This window comes from Phlebotomus argentipes, unplaced genomic scaffold, assembly GCF_947086385.1.
Source record: "Phlebotomus argentipes unplaced genomic scaffold, Phlebotomus argentipes genome assembly contig_75, whole genome shotgun sequence".
Taxonomy (NCBI): domain Eukaryota; kingdom Metazoa; phylum Arthropoda; class Insecta; order Diptera; family Psychodidae; genus Phlebotomus; species Phlebotomus argentipes.
The window spans coordinates 1,242,320-1,259,573 of record NW_026776170.1 but is presented as its reverse complement, the minus strand read 5'-3'; the positions used below and the strand labels follow the sequence as shown (position 1 = coordinate 1,259,573).

The following is a 17,254-nucleotide window of genomic DNA, read 5'->3' as shown; positions in this document are numbered from 1 at the left end:
ACGCCACTCCCACATGTAATTTAGTTTTCAGTGCTCAGTTCTTTCTTCTGCTCGTGTGAGGTTATTTTCATTCGCAGCGTATTTAAGTGGACTATGTAGAATAGAATTGTCAGTGAAAGCTACTTTTTAACATTCTTTGGTTGTTTCAATTTTGGTCGGCAGCATAGATCTCTCTCCTGATCATTTAATCATAAATTTTATGTAACTCGATCTAAGCTGGCGCAATCATTGAAATGGTGGTCACGAATATCGGCTGTAACAAAGATGCTTCTAAGAAAGTCTGTCTATTGAACTCATAGTAGTCCTGAACTATTGCGTCCCTCACTTGTCGTGACAATAAACAATGGCATCCACTGAAGACGGCAGACTTGCAAACCTGTCATTAAAAAATTAACTCTTAAACTGGAGAAAATCTAAATACTAAAGAAAGGGATGTTAGTGTAATGAATATATTCTCTTTCCACATTGCATATTCAAAATAATTTCATCTGAAATTACTGGAAACTAGATATAATTAATAAATAAGTGAAAATCTGTCATATTATAAGATAAACAGACCTCTAATAAGGTTCGATGGAATAGAAATTCTGAAAATTAGTCAGACAAAAATTCGAATCTCAAATTATACAAACGTTTTTGTTTTCTGTACTGAAAAGAGCTCGAATAGAACAATAAACATAAAATAATTGCATATTTGTTCACCTGAAATAGAAAATTTCAACGTAGAAGTTAAAATTCAAACAAATTGATTAATCTGTATGTTTTAAAAAAATCTGTTTTACTTATAGTACGTAAATTCCAAAAGACAGTTTTTTTTCTAAAATAGATCACTTTACGGTGATTTTTATCTCACACATCGACCATCTTACTTATCAGTTACACCATATTCTTATTCACATAAATTAGGTAATACTTGTCATCATAAATCTACTCACATTTAGTACAATTGGATTTGGGAGGTGGAGAGGCATCTATAATTTATTTTGTGTGTTATATTATTATTTTGAATAGAATAACAAAGATAGATACAGAGAGAGAAATAGAGAGAGAGAGAGAGTAATGCATCAGGACGACGCAGCATAAAAGTACCTAATGTTTGGATTCTTTACACTTCAACTACATGTAGATAAAATAAGTTTTCTGCCAATGACACTCGAACAATTTGTAGAGTCCTGCCGAAAAATTCGATGATCCAAAAAAAAGAGTTAATTTATTCAGAAAGCAAGGAAGCTAAGTCCTGAAGACTCAACAGAGTCTTTGGATTCCATTGCTGCAATTCACGAGAAAAATCTTGGTTCCGAAACTGAGTTTTCCATGCAGAGATATTCTGAATTTTATTATATTTGAAAGATTTATCGCCAACTTCAAGGCTGGAACATGTTCCGTTCAGTTTTTCAGAAATTCTTAGTTCGAAGAACATTTGTCTGATCGAGGATTATAAATGAACTAATTTAACTTAAACAATTAATTGAAGCAATTGATATTTGAGTGATTGGTTTGTGCTACCCTCTTGGTGAATGTAGATATCTGGCTTTGTGATGCCTGAACGTCGGGGAGTGTGATTTTGGGGGTGTGTGTCTATTCCACCAGAACCCACATATCACTGGCATGTTTTGATCAGTGTAGGCCCTGCCTTACATTCACTCACGTTTTGCTCCCTATATCCTACGTCTGCGGTTGCCTTGTGCCCATGGCTCGGTTGGCTTCCTACACCCCTCTCTTTGTATATGTCGAGCCGACTCTGTTGGTCTCTACTCCCCTGTCTTTCATGATTGTAGCAAATTCGCGATAGCTCGATAGTGCGGGTTAATTCCTAAGAATGGGCTCCCGAAGGTGCGGATCAACAGGCGAACTTCGACCACTCAGAGGAGACTGACTCACAGCACCGAAAGCCAAGTGAGTCACCCTCTCTCCGTTTGCATGAGGACCTAGTCTCTGATGACAACTCATGTCATCAATCTATAGGTTTCAATCGGTGGGTTTTCGATTATACGCCTGAATTTACTACATGATCAACATATTTTTGTTATCTGCTTTTCTATATTATTTTATTGTATTATGCTGAATTTGCCATTTTTAACCTCTTCCATACGAATGCTGTCCACTGCGACTTTTCATCTTAAACCCTATCTTTGCTACTTCCAGGTCAAGCAATTCTTTGTGATTCTCCCTGGTCTGCCTTCGGACTCATCTGCATGTCCTTAATCTCCATTTAATTTCAATTTCAATTTCAATTTATTGCATGAGCAAAAACTTAGGGCCTATCCCTCTTACAATTTGCTAATTATGACAAAAGAAAAAGTGGAAAAATGAAGATTAAGAATTGACATTTAGTTCCCCTCCATTGGTCAAAAGCTTTAGGCTCATTCAAAAATGAAATTTATTAATATCTAGAAATAAGTATTTTTAGTGTAAGTGAAATTCCTTAACACTGTGTTAAGTTGAACTGCCATACCCGATCGGCACGTGTTCCCTGAGAACCAAGATCGCGGTTTTTCCCTCTGCCTTTTAATTCATTGCGGATCTGGGCCCTTTTCATTCCCGCTACCACTGTATAAACTATATAAACTGCATTGTATTGTTAGATAGAGTGTGCCAATAAATAATAATAATTATAATAATTTTTATTTTCTGGCGATCTCTATGCCAATCAATAGCCCAAGCCCAAGACTCTACCCGCAACATTATCAATACAGCAAAGTGCGAGATAAACATTTAAAAAACAATAGAAAGATTTTCGTTTAGATGTTGAAAATTTAGAAGAACCTCAGAATTATAGCATACTTAAGCATTTCATATGCTTTGATACTACATTTTATTACTTGAGGCTAGACGCATAGAGAGGATACACTTAGCTTTGCTGTGTGTCGCTCTGTCGTGGACATGTGGCGTCTGTTGGTTCGTACCTTTGGCTGCTCATTTTCAGAGTCGTTGTTTAGAATGATATTACAATATTATTATTATTTAAGTGGTCAACTGGATCAACCATAATTTGCGCGAAATTTCGTCAGTTCATGGCAAGCTGTAAATATGAGGATTACTATTTAGGAAACTAAAGTATTATTCAAATTGAAATAAGAACACATGATATGTTTCAAAATCTCCGCGAATCTGAAAAATAATTTGCAAAATATTTTCGCTAAATGCCAAAATAAAATAAAAATATTTTTCATATAAAAAATTATTGAATTGGGTTTGAATATTGGATTGAAAAATTTATTCCTTCCTTCTTTTGGTATCAGATAAAACTTATACTTTAAATTTGATTTGCAAAAAACTTGATATAAGGAATTGCCACTTTCTTAACTGAACTATGAATATTACGTTACACAATAGGGATGATGAATAACCTGGGAAGAAATAATATGGACAGCATTTCAGCTTTTTGTTTAGCAAAAATTTCTGATCGACTACTGAAAAATTTCAAACGATTATTAAGTATTTATGAATTGCAGATTATTTTTCTTTTTTTGTAATGTGAGTCTAGTGATGCGAGTATCACGATTTCTTTTTGCTTACTGCGTCATGAAAGACTGGCCAGTTGTTTATCCCTTCATTTAGTAATTTCGATCTACTTTTTCAGATTATATCAGATATCTACCATACCAATGAGATATTGTTTATTGCGCAATACGCCAAAACTGATCTGTTATTCTCATGGTACTAGTCTTTAATATACTAAATTTATTGAACATAAATGTGTATAACCCAAATTTGGACTGTCAAATTCGGCACCTCTACTTTCTGAATTAATTATTCATACTGTAGTCAAAAGCGTCAACAATACAAAGGGGACAGTGGTAAATTTTTACTCAATTAACAGTTCTTTTGTAGACGAAGTTTTTACATTTCTATTAAAATAACTGTATAGTTATAAAACAACCGCTAGGTTTATGTCGAGTACAATCATTGGTATGTCTGGTTCTCTCTTTAGGAAAGTATAATGAACTCTATTACTTTAAAATTTAATATCGAAATATGGAATCCACTGCTTTATAATTTGCCTCTATGTGACCTCCCACTGTTTAATAAACTCTTAAATTATGTTTTTAATTACTTCATTAACTACTTTTTCTCCAACTTTCGTCGACTCTTACAATTCCTTGTGAGTTCTTTCAGTTGTTTAATTTCTTCCTCGAAAGTTAGCTCGCTGTCGGAACCAAAGAGACCATCGTAACTGCAAGGTGACCGATGCGTTGATTCCTCCTCGTCTATCTTCACGTACTCAGCAAATGACAGTTCACGTCGCACTTCAAACATATCTCCAGTATCGTGATTTCCTTCTTCAGTGCGCGTATTTGTAGTTTCAGTACATTTTCCACAATAAAAGTCCACTTCGTCGGTCACTTGTGTCTTGTGCACGCCGACACATTTCATATGGAACCATTTCTCGCATCCGCCATCGCACTGCACCCAGTCCACAAATTTTCTCTCTATCAGAAGTTAGAATAAGATTATAAGTACAAATAAAAGTTTCGCAATAAATCCTATTTAATTCATGTTGAGTAGAAAATCGGAGCGGCAGTCTTTTTACTCAGGTGCATTTTTTTCGTCCTGCCAACGACATTTCGGTGAATATATCGCTATCATCAGGCTAGAGTGTGAAAAGTACATCAGTGTAAAAAAAACTGGCCTGTTGCCGATATATTGGCCAAAAGTTTACTAACAGAACGAAATAAACTCTACGGAATAAAAAGACAGCCCCTCCGATTTTCTACTCAACATATACATCTCCAGTCATTAATATAACTTCATTTTTAATTTAGTCAAATTCAGATCAACACTTCGGTGCTATAGAGCAACATAAATGAATAGCGTTTTCTGTATTTGCGTCAAATGAAATCTATTTTAATTGATTAGGCTTATCTCGAAGCAATAATTCTAACTTGGTCACGGTGATTACGAAGCATTTCGAAATGTTAACTGAATTATCATTGAAAAATCTTCATACAAACCATTTGGTCTAATACACTTTGGCGCACTGCATTCACCCTCTTCGTCGTCATCATCGGAAATTGTTTTCTTCGATTGCCCCTTAACTTTAGATTTATCCGCCTTTCTCTTTGCCATTTCAGTGCGTTTTCGTTTCGCCACCACCGTTGTTACATCATTTGTAAACCGCAATCTTGCTTTCAGTTTTCCATGTCGTGTGGGACGCTCCAAGGCATTCCATGGCTTTTGACTTCCAGAAGAGCCCCATTCGCATTCTTCGTATTCCTAAATGTATGCATAAATAAAGATATATATATATATATATATAATATATAATATATGTATGTATGTATATATATATATATATAAATATTATATATATATATATATAAAATATATATATATATATATATAATATATATAGTTGCTAGTCATAAGGCATTTTTACACTAATAAAAAACTTAGTTACAAGATTTTGATATGAAAAAGTCGGGATTGTTGGCAACAATATCTTTTCCCTTATCTAACGATAGTGGAAGTCAATAAAACTGATCGACTTACCGGACTATAATAAGAGTTATACGAGTCTTTTTTCTCTCGCTTTAGGATCCGCCATATGAGAACACTCTGCTCTGTGGTGACTTCTATTAGATTTGCCTCAAACAACAAACTATCCAGTTGTTGTAGTGTATCAGCGCTAAGTTTTACCTCCGCATCTAAAGTGGGTACAGAATAGGCATGCTCGATCTCCCGACCCTTTTTATCTTTAGTATCGGACTCTGGTTCTTTAGGCGCAGTTGCTGATATTTGTCTCAATACGGATATTACCTCGTCACTATCTAATACACTATTTGCACGTTCTTGCCAATCAATAGCCCGTTTTGCGAGATACTGCAGAGCTTCACCTTCCGGTATACGAATAGGAATATCCTTGAGAGCCTGTAGCAGACGTAATATGCATGTGAGTCGTGGTCGTCGTGAACGCTGGCATGACATACATAGAAAGCGAACCTGTAAATTTGAAAGTTAATTGAAAATTGAATAGAAACTCTGATCTATAAATTTTTGTATAGAATTTTTTTTAGCCTTACCTCAGTTTCAATAGCACCCATACTGCGCATAGCCGCTGCCGAAGTAGACGGCATACTTGGGTCAATAGGCCATTCACGTGACGCCTTTGTGCGTGCTGCTGGCACACATGTGTAATGGAACCAGTCTAGGCACAGCTGGCACCTATTCATTGTTTTTTCACTGAACTCCGCTCCACATATGCAATATTTATCGCGCGTTGGATCTTTTGTTGAATTTTGCTCTCGCAGTTCCTTCATATCTAAATATTCACGCTCTTCCCCGCGTTTAAATGACTCAATTGCCTCCGCAGGTGTCATCTCGTCGCTAACACCCCATTCCCGCTCGTCATTGTCACCTGAGAAAAACCAAAATCAAATATTTTTGAAATAACAGTAGTACTTTTAATGCTGGTCGACTCACGTCCATCGGCGTCTAAGATGCTCGGCATTACTGCGCTTGTGCGTGGCGGTAACACATCGATAAGCGTAAAAGTAGTAGATTTACGCACGAATGCCCTATTAACGAATTTTCTCCACTTTAGAGCTGCTTTAAAGTGTGTGATGAGATCGTGAATATCGGAAGTCCGAAATGAGATGTCTAACGCCATTACAACGGCCTCTTCAATACTCCTGAGGTATGGATACTCCTTCTTTGATTGCATTCCCACGTATAATTCATTCCATTTGAGGTAGCGCTGATAAGCCTCATAGAGACGCTGTGCATTCATTGTGGAATCCATGAGACCATCACAACGCTCTACGAGAGTTCTCACTTGGCTTATATTCACAATAGAACTACCCTCTAGCACTTCATGCACCTCATCTAACCATTCCTCTGCCACACGCAATTCGCGCTGTAACTTTACCAGCTGCTCCTCCAACTGCGGTTCCGGACTTAGACCTAGGCCTTCTACAAGCAATCCTCTTAGGCAACTTACGCGGTCACCACTGCCTTCACGAGCAGCTAAAATTCGAGCGTACACATCAACCTGAAATTGCAAAATAATAAATTCATTGTTGTCCACATACTTTACTTCTCACAAAATTTGACGCAATTAAATCTTTTTTTACCAATCCATGTTTTTAAGTGCTGAATTAACAAATGCCAAAAATCAATCTATATATGCTACGCGGTAAGTTATGAAAGTCATAATACGTAATGTAAACTCACCTGGCGGTAGCGCAATCGCAATCTTTCTACCTCGGGCAGATCAAGGCACGTTGCAGTTCCTTCATCAATGGTTGTCCGAATATCATTAAGGTCAATGTCGCTAAGTGGACAGGTAAGCATTTCTTGTGCCCGCTGTGTGATAAGCATGCCTGTTTTGTGCAGATCACGCACAATGGCTGTGTCACCAATTGTGCAGCAAAGATTTCGAATTTCAAGATCAAACAGGTCTAACTCGTCGAGCGTGAGTCTGTAGGGTGTGTCAGCTATCTGAGCACGCTCCTGTAAGAACAAGAAGTAAGATTAGAACGAAAGGATGTATTTTATATAAACTCAGCTCCCCAACTTACTTGATAATACATAAGCTGCTGTATCACTCGAACGCATTTATTCGCCTCGTTAAGATTTTCCACGAGGCAATCGAGCATGGCTGACTGTGGATAATGCTTTTCACGAGCTTCCGTCACAAGCGCGTGCAAGTTCTGAATGGTAATTTTTTCTGCGCCACCAGGTATCATAGCAATACGAACGCGCTGTACCCAACGTTCGAAAGTCTCCACTTTAGCTTTAAGTCGTCGCAGCATCAGCGGTAGCTCGTCTAAAGTGTAACGATATTTGAGTGTATGTCCTGTAGGAGGACATTTTTTGCACAGCTCAGAATAGTGGCGAAGGCAAACTAAGGCCCCCGTACATTCGCATTGGACAGCGGATAAGAAACAGGTGGTCTTGCAGCTGTCACACTGACGTTCGTCATCGGGAAGTAGCTCAAAAGGCTCACGCAAAGCATTTGTGACACCCTATAAATAAATATATAAAAATCTTTAGTGCACAAATATATTCAATGATAAACTATCGAGAAAGCTGCATTTGAAAAAAAAACAAAATGTTTCATCAATCACTACTTATGAATTACAATGATTATGGGCGAAATCTAAAGGAAAAAGTAAAATAAATAGTCGAGCTCAATTTACATTTTGCATTGATCTCAATCTCTGAATCAAGTCATTCGCTAAAGGATAAATTAAATTGACATAAAACTAAGTGAATACAGCATAAACAGCAATAAGGATTAAAAAATACTATCGTATTTCACCAGCAAATAACTTACCCATTCAAGTAATGATTTTCTTAATTTTTTCTCTGTGTCCACCATTTCAGCCATGTCAAGGAAACAAGCCGTAGCAATACCCATGTTAAGATTATCAGGCTCCAGAGCCATCTTGCACACGAGTTCATCATGAGAGAAAACACAAAACCGGCGCAGAGTTGAGTAATGATTAATACACTCGCGGCCCATTTTCAGCCAGTCAGCGGGTGCAAAGTTAACGGCTTCAGCGAAGTTGTAACCCTGATTGAATCCAGCATGGTAGGCGCGAGGGAAAGTGATTACAAACTCGCCAGAGTGCTGATCAGTGCGATACACTGATACTCCGTTATTCATTAACTCATTTGGATTCATTATAGTCACCAGTTGATGCAGCAAATCTGGTTGGCTAGCGAATAACTCTGGCGCTTCGCGCTTCATTGTCTGCTCAAAGCGCTCCGCCTGAGCACCAGGTACGCCGTACCATGTCTTAGGCTCACCTAATATACCAAAAGAATAGTAATTAGGTACTAAATAAACACAAATATTTACATATGTGAAAATACTTCATTTAGCAGTCATATCTCTCGTGTTCCCAAATTACTGTACATTTAAACATATGGATAAGAAAAAAATATTGAGCTTAATGCGTAGCTTGGTACAAGGGGACGAGCTGGAACCTTGGTCACCTTGGAATGCGGTAAAATCGTTTTGATTTGATTTAATGTCAAGTTCATTGCAAAATCCCGCTGTGGCAGTAATGAATGTTGGCGACAGCCGCCGCTCGAGGCCCTAACGGTGAGGGCACCAGAATGTAAAGGACTCGAGTGTATTTAGAAATAACTGAATTAAATAAAAATGATGCCAGCTGTTCCGAAGGAAACGCAGTAAAGGTACATGTATTGATTATATGCACTAATTGATAACTTACCCCAATGCAAATAATTAATCGAATAGCTCCAGTGATCTTCATTATGCCAGCAGAATGTGGCAAAACACATGCCAACATACATCCACGGAACTTTCATACCACTGATATCAGCTGTGATGTGACCGAGTATGGAGTCCTCGAGCAGCGGTAAGTTGTTGAGATTCCAGCTAGACTCTGCGTATTCCTGATCACTCGGATGAAGATAAAGGGCACTGCGTGTGGGAAAGCCACTGCCATGATCCATTGTATGCAAGTCTGCACCATATTCCACTGTCACGTCTTCATCAATTGATGACACAATTCTCCAGAATTCATACTCAACTAAATCCACAGGCACGCGATTTACGGGCATTCGAAAATAATCGCTCTTAAACGCATCCGCCATATCGCCAAACTGATGAAGATTGTACTCGCGCTGCGCCTGCTCAAATCTGTCAAAAATAATTTCGAGGTACAATTTAAAGAAGAAAAACCTTTCTTTAGTAAAGCAGCTGCTGTGACTTTCCTTTTTATATTTTTGGTAGGATAGATGTGTTTGTAATAGTATGCGAGTGCCTAAGAATTTTTTTTTTAACTTATGCTTTAACATACCCGAAAGCTTCCATTGGTTTGTTTACTTCTTCCACGACACATTTGGGACAGCGCCAATCACCCTTGGGAACCTCATGAAGGGGTGGCATAAGACAGAAAGTGTGGTAAGAATCATCACATCCATCACAGAGCAGCATAGCTTCCTCGGCATCCCCACGATTACAGTTCAGACAGATGTACTTGGCCAGTGGATCCACTGTCACATCACGTTTTGGCTTCGCTCTCCGCATTCGAGGAGTCATTTGGTATCGCTTTGGGAGTGAATCCTCCTCCTTTACAATTCCATTACCGGTAGATGTATTCTGAATGAAACGTTTTGAACGGCGTGCTGTAGTTTCAAGCGGCGGTGTTACTTGCTGGCGCGAAACAATCCCGTGTGGTTTGTAATCACAATCTTCGGAGTCTGGTTCCAGTTTCTGTGCACAGGTGTGTGAAGATATATAACATACGTGAATCACAATTCATAACAATTTAAATCGTATATGTATTCTACTCTGTCATATCTTTCATTTTTACTGATAACGCGTAATGACGAGCATATTGATTATATTGTGTAATGAAAAATTGTTTTAACAATTTGTGAAAATACATATAAGGAATATATCATATTAAAGACCGAGCTTATCTTAATTTAATCCCTAATAAATTTCGAGTACAGAGATGAAATTCAAAACTAACATTTTGAAATATGCTCGTCGGTTTATCAAACGCTATATAAGTTTAGCATTGCATTGACTTACCAGATCCACACTCTTTCCTGTTGTGTACAACTCAAAGGGGTAGAGAATGCGCTCGTAATGACTCTTGAGGATGGTGCCAACACTTTTACCCTGTGGATATCCCAGTCTACTAGCAATTTTGCTCCATTTTCGCTCACGACACGCCACGTCAATCCCACCCTCGGCCTGCACTTCGCGATACAGTGAATAAAGATCGAGTGCGCGTCTCTCGACTAATGGAATCTTCAACATGCTACCCTGTAATTCCCAGAACTTTGCTATTTGATCCAGGAAGTTGAGCTTGATACGCGTTTTCGCCTCCAACTCGTTTAGTCGCTGAACTCGTGGCGTGAATCTCATTCTGTCTACATCCAGTGTAAACGGTGGAGACCACGATGATGGAGGAATGATTTTACAGATGCCATATCTCTCTGCAGTTAGCCGTATTTTATTTATGTAGGCTAATGGATCCTTGAATTCTTCCAAAGTGGGTCTGAATACAGGCGCTTCCGGAGGGCGCACAAACACAAACTCATACTTGTTCTTTGATATTTCCTGGGGCTTCTCATCCATGTTATGCGACGATGCCGCCTTTTCAGTACATATTACATTCTTCTCGGACATGATCCTGGAAGGTGTTTAATTGACTGAGGTTGACCAGGTAATCATTGCCTGAGGATGTTGGTAACAATCTGCAAAGAATTATAATGGACGGATGAGCTGAGATTGACGACAATAAAATTACAATTAAATCAGGATATTTGATAAAGTATTCCACTATATTATATTTGCTAAGGAGAAATTCGCTAGCGGATATTGGCGGATTTTGAATGGTCCCAAACATATACAGAAATATTGTTTTCACTGAGTTATTTACTGTCAACGGTCTCCTTGACATTTCCTTTTACTTATTTAAGTTATTTTTAACGTTATGCCATAAATCGATTGAGTATTCTTTGCTATTTTAAATCTACACATAAAGACAAGTTGCTGGGTTTTTTGCCATATTATGGGTTAGAATGAAGGAAATAAGTCTGAAGGTGATGTTTTATTAAGGGCCGAATTTAACCACTGCTGTGTATACATCAATTGGGTAATTCTCACTATAACTGAGCTACACAAAAAAATTTTTCATAGTTATTTAGAACAGTCATTTGTTATTTAATATTATGCACGTTTAGTGATTGGCAAAAATTAATAATAAGAAAATTCACCACTTGTGTTATTTGCTATTCTGGCCCACATGTGTTAAATCACTTTGTACTGCTAAAGCAGACATTCAAATGTGTAATTTTAACACTACCTCCAAAGGTTGTTTTACTGAATGTGTTAAAAGCAGAGTGACAGATCGGAAGTTGCAAAATAACTTTCAAATACGGATAAATCTGCCATTGTAGCTTTAGTTTTCAAGCATGAACATTAATGATGTTTACAATAAATTCATTTTATCACGGGTTAACAAATTATTTACTTGATTTTTAATAATCTTCGCAAATTACACAATTTTTCTTTTCTTCCACAATGAGGAATTGCTTAAAATTTTAAAACACTAAGAAAATAGCAAGGGTTGTTTATTCCTTATTCACTGTAAAGGTTAAAATTAAACATATTTAAAGTTTAACATGCCTGTGTTTGACTGGGAATTGATGCAACAATCAGTAAAGAATAATCTTAATTCAGCATTGCAGCATGATTTATGTCATCCAATAAACTACTAGTAGCCTGTGAAGTCTTTTCTACATTGCATTAATAAAATGAGGTACATAGGTGTCCGGCATACACATATGTGACTACTATGAGTAAGGCGCCTGCGTAATTCTCAGTAATATATTTGTCATATAAATGGCTGAAATATTGTTGAAAAATCCACTGAAGAGTAATTAGTATGTTTTTATATGAAAAATACTCAACTAGATACTTCAGGGAATTTCAATAATTATTTTAAAAAAATTATAAGTGAGAAAAAATAATTCCTATCAGAGCATTACTAATATGAAAAAAGATATCAGAACTTGCAGAAGTGCATCAACAAGCTGTTCATAAATTTTACCAGAACAAATAAAAACTTTAGAATTCTTAAACTATATATTTTGAACCTAAGTAACTCTCGAAAACCATAAGCATAAATTTTCCTATGTCACCGGCAAGCGCCCTCACTTAACAGAAAGCAATGATTTCTTCTGACCTCGAGCCTCTTTTGTTACTACCTTGAATTTCTGCGATCACCAATGCTAAAATTGCAAGCCCACTGCCACACCGGAAAAACAATTTCTGCACACAATTTGACACAACAAACAAATATTCTCTACACACCAATGTTCATGTCAATTATCCAACTTGACGCCATCTTGACAACAAAGACATGCAATACCCAGAAATGAAATAATTACCCATTGCTTACAAATGCATGTCACAGACTTTGACAAATCTCTGACAACATGTGTGGACTTCGTATATTGGACAACGATTCACGGTCTTGTAATTATCATTTACGATGACTTCAAAACAAAAAAAAATTATAATGCAACTATATTATACATCAGAATTTTAGGAATCTAATCGGTTCCAATTTTGATTTTATTACTTCTCGTTCCAAAATTTCCTTATTTTCTGTAAATTTCAATTACAAGACCATTTGTGTTAGTTCCAATCAAGATTCCTTAATATTGAAACCAAAATCTCCTAAGCATTGTGAAAATCTGACGCTGGAATTTAACTCACAGCTACTATCTGTGATCGCGGAAGGAATTAAATCTTGCAAAATCGCTTAGATTGTAACCATTGTGTTCTTAAATGACGAGATATAGCGAAAAAGAGGAATTATACTTTGTCGTAGGGATATTTCGCAAATTGTCACGACTTTTGTCAATTTTATTGAGTATCTAGACACTATTTTCCAATTCAATTATTGCATTTTACCGTTCTAATTGGGTTTTCCTGTACATTGAGGAACGTGTCTTTTGCGAATTTAAATTACAATAAATAACTTTCTTAGTATTTTCGCGACAAATGAGTATAAGCAAGTATACGTATAATTTATTTCCAATAATAGGATTAGTTGTCCTCTGGGATACAGGCTTAATAACAATGAGAGAAGAAAATTTAAAATTGACTATGCAAACATTACACTTATATGCGAGGAGCAGTGACGGTACTTCGGAGTATCAGTTCCCCTTTTCACTCGCGCGGCAGCGCGTTCCTTGGAGCAATTCCCTCAACAAAGAGGGCATCGTGATGACTGCGATTCCTCGATCTCGGCACATAGAGAGATAGAGAGAGGATGACTTGATAGACGATTCGGGAGCCTTAAGCTCCATGAGATAGCCAGGCCGGCCAGTAAAATGAAGCCGCGAGCTTAAGATTGGCGTATCCAGTATCGAACTCTCATAAGGAGAGACATAATCAAATCTACATAGACCATGACCGTATCTTAGCCAGGAATTGAATGTCTTTCTCAACTGATCGCGGGTCTGCATGCTAGCGTAGAAGAAGAGCTCCACTACATAGGTGAAGAAGGGAACTATGAGTGGATAGACCAATAGGTGTCTAGTGCCATTTCGGTGGCATGGTCTGACCTTCTTTTTTATTGTCTACGAATATCTCGAAGCAGAACTCCATATATGCAGCCAGACGATACAGCGGAACAGGAGATTCAAATTTGACCACAAAACTTAATCTAGTATTAAATGGTATCAACACACCTTATGTGTTTCGTAATAAAATTGCAATAAATAAACCAATTTAAAGTGATTTCTACAGATGTCTAGGAAATAGATAGATAGATATTTATTATTCACCATTAATCCAGATAATATCTGTGTATTTATATGTATTGTTATTCACATATTTTCGTCGATTTCGGGATTTTCTTAGTTTTTCACCTCGAAACAATTACATTACATTACATTTTTTGGGTCACAGCGGGTACATTTCTCACAGCCTCATTTAATTTCATTTGATTTCATTTGAGGCCATCGCTGTCTTAGTATTATTGACCAACCTCCAGGACAAAACGATGGAAAGATCCCTTCATTGGTTTTATATTTCACTAATCCCACGGTGCGGGGGAGACTCTGAACTGGCGGCTCAAAATATACGCTGGAGGGGGTGGAAAACCTAGCCACTGAGGCTATTTGGCTCCGAATGGGCTTAACATCAGGCAACGAGGGGTTCAGGAGGCCAAGTCTACCTTTCGGAGCTCCTGGACCCTGCTTTCCAACATGGGGGCAGGCTACAGCGATGACACCGCTCGCCAGCGCCGCTATGCATAGCGAGAGCCACATACACGGTCAATCTGTGTAAGATCCGCGGTACGAAGCCAATCCCTCACATCGGTTCTGCCGAGCGCGGCAGGCCCAAGCTCGCGTAGCAAATTGTTGAGGATTGTCGGCGCGGAGAAATTCAACGACCCCTTAAAGCGCTCGGACAGGGGTCTTGGCAACACAAACGGTTCATGTCTACCGCGGGCAGCAGTGGCGAAGATCATCTCAGGAGTTAGGTGTGCTAATCCAATAAAGTTTTAAAATCTATTTGAAAAGGGGTAAACTTGGACATTGTGTTTCTTATCCAGGCCATGAAAGACAGCGGAATAAAAAAAAACACCAACGCAATTAAACGTCCCTATAGATTACATTAAAACCGATATCATGGAATGCCGTGGAAACATTTTTTTATGAGAGAAATTAGTTGAAATTTTTTTTTTATTTTGAAAATTTTCATGAACTGTGTCTGGTTCAACGTTCACAAGTCACTGTCAACAACTCGGTTAATTGGTTGTGTATGCCACTTAATACTAGTAACAGTTAGGTTCACAGTCTTAGAATAAATCCTAGCATTCAGTTTTGGCGCGCACAGCCAAAATTTTTCATTTTTTTATTTAATTTTTTTCACAGCCGTTATTGTGGTGCTTGTGTGTGTACATTAACATTCTATTTTAGCTATAGCCTGTCTTGGTGCACGTGTTTGTGTACTGCTCGAAGCGATCATCCGGATCATCCTATGATCGATTATATCGTTGTGTGCGAACCCCTTCACTACTTGGCCGGTAAGACTGGGCTGGATCTTAATAAGATACGTACCGCCCAGAATGTCGATCTTACCAACTTTGAATGCTAGGATTTGTGAAAAGAATGGAAGAAAAAAAAGGAAAGGAAACGCGGGCCAGAGTGTCGGCAATGCCGACCGAGGCGAGATTCGAACTCCCTAACTCAGTGCTGGGGACGCCATGGGTCAGCGCTTTAGACCGCACGACCATCAGGCCTCTGAAATGAAGGCCTAGCCACGCGTTCATTTGGGTGCGTCGATTCTGCGACTTCAAGAGGGCGTCCCAGTGCGTCTCAGTGGACTGACAGAGACACGGGTGTGCATCATGAAGGTAAGCATCATAAGTCACACACGAGCTCGATTCAAATTCGCTATGCATTGTTACCACTTAATTATTTGTACTCTCGATAAGATACTCGAGAAATTTTAGAGAGTATTGACAGTCATTGCTTTCCAGTGAAGTAGTACCATTGAAGTAACTGATCATTCAGAATTGTGTGCTGTTTAACAATTTATTGTGAGAAGAACAAGGAGAAGAAAGTGTGAAGTAAAAATAGGTTGACACGACAGAGAAAGAGGAGAAAAGATTTGGCGCCACTTTCGGCAACAAAAATTTCCGTTTGTGCACTTCTGACTACAACTCTTTCAAATTCATGTGGAATGAAAAATTCACGTATACTAAGTTTGTAAGTTTAGGAAGGTTTCGGTTGAAGCGACCTCCGCAATGGCTTTTTTGTAGACATACAAATAATGTCGAAAATTTGATATGGCATCTGACATCTCATTCATATTTTTCAGAATATTTAAAATATTTCCAGATAAAAAATCTAACCTTTAGCCTTCGTACCCTCATTTTAGCCAAGACAGTGACTGTCAAAAATTTATCCAACCTCTTGTCTGTAATTTCCAGTATAATTTGAGAAAGAAAAAAATTCAATTTGACATTCTCCACAAAATATATGCCTATGGAACCTAAAGAACTGTAGGAATTTATCCTAGTTTTTAATAATTTTCTACAAGTCTCTGCGGTTCTGCGGTTTTTGCGGACTCAGGAAGCGAGTAACGCGTAAGCGAATTTAAAGACCATTTTTAGAAATCCATAGATAGTTTATATTCATCGGCGGTTTATTTTCTTAACCTGGACAAAAACTGAAGCTTCAATTATATACAACAGTTGTAAAGAAATTTCTATTGTTGAGACCAGTTTGGCATAAAAGCTGTTACGAACTCGACCTCTACGACACAGTTCTGTCGTTTCTCATAGAAAATAAGCTTATGGCGAGCCCCTGAGCTGGAGACCCGGTGGTGAAAACACAGCATTTTGCTTTTCAATTTTGCAGAGCAATCCCTTTTTTTGTCTCTCTCTCTCTACTCCATGAATTCCGTGTATTTTTGTCTTATGCTATTTTATGGTTTTCTTTACGTAAAACGTATAAAAGAAAAATAAAAAATAGACGGATCACATTGCGTAGAAAGAGCCAAAAATTATTGCCTTAGCAAAATATTGTATTCTTACCATAGGGTTTGATCATAGTGACCAGTAAAACATTTTCATTGTCATATGCCATGAAAATTCATGTTGTTCCTTGTTTTTGAGTTATTAAATCCTCACTCGCTCCTAGTTCATGATTAACTTCAAGCGAATGAATATCCCATCTTGTGTCACACTGACAAATTTTTGTCATGCGCACTCAATATGTTAGCTACAGTTAAGGA

General features: G+C 37.8%; 1 protein-coding gene across 1 annotated transcript; it reads right to left on the bottom strand.

The window, feature by feature from the left end:
• Nucleotides 1–755: 755 nt before the first annotated feature.
• Nucleotides 756–12,848, bottom strand: LOC132257051 (lysine-specific demethylase 5-like). Its single transcript, XM_059753751.1, has 12 exons — nucleotides 12,703–12,848; nucleotides 10,517–11,187; nucleotides 9,777–10,192; nucleotides 9,186–9,616; nucleotides 8,279–8,754; nucleotides 7,521–7,967; nucleotides 7,174–7,452; nucleotides 6,424–6,991; nucleotides 6,024–6,358; nucleotides 5,494–5,943; nucleotides 4,956–5,217; nucleotides 756–4,433 (listed from the first exon to the last, which is right to left on the bottom strand). The coding sequence occupies exons 2-12, from the start codon at nucleotides 11,117–11,119 to the stop codon at nucleotides 4,066–4,068; spliced, it is 4,635 nt and encodes a 1,544-aa protein (XP_059609734.1). The 5' UTR covers nucleotides 11,120–11,187; nucleotides 12,703–12,848; the 3' UTR covers nucleotides 756–4,065.
• Between the last annotated feature and the right edge of the window lie 4,406 nt (nucleotides 12,849–17,254).

Bases quoted from the DNA above. Each gene is read 5' to 3' on its own strand.
- LOC132257051 (XM_059753751.1), bottom strand. From the start codon at position 11,119: ATGTCCGAGAAGAATGTAATATGTACTGAAAAGGCGGCATCGTCGCAT. The intron at 5,944-6,023 runs GTAAGGCTAAAA...TCAAATTTACAG, and splicing joins TGGGTGCTATTGAAACTGAG to GTTCGCTTTCTATGTATGTC. The intron at 4,434-4,955 runs GTTTGTATGAAG...AACTTCTGATAG, and splicing joins AAAGTGTATTAGACCAAATG to AGAGAAAATTTGTGGACTGG.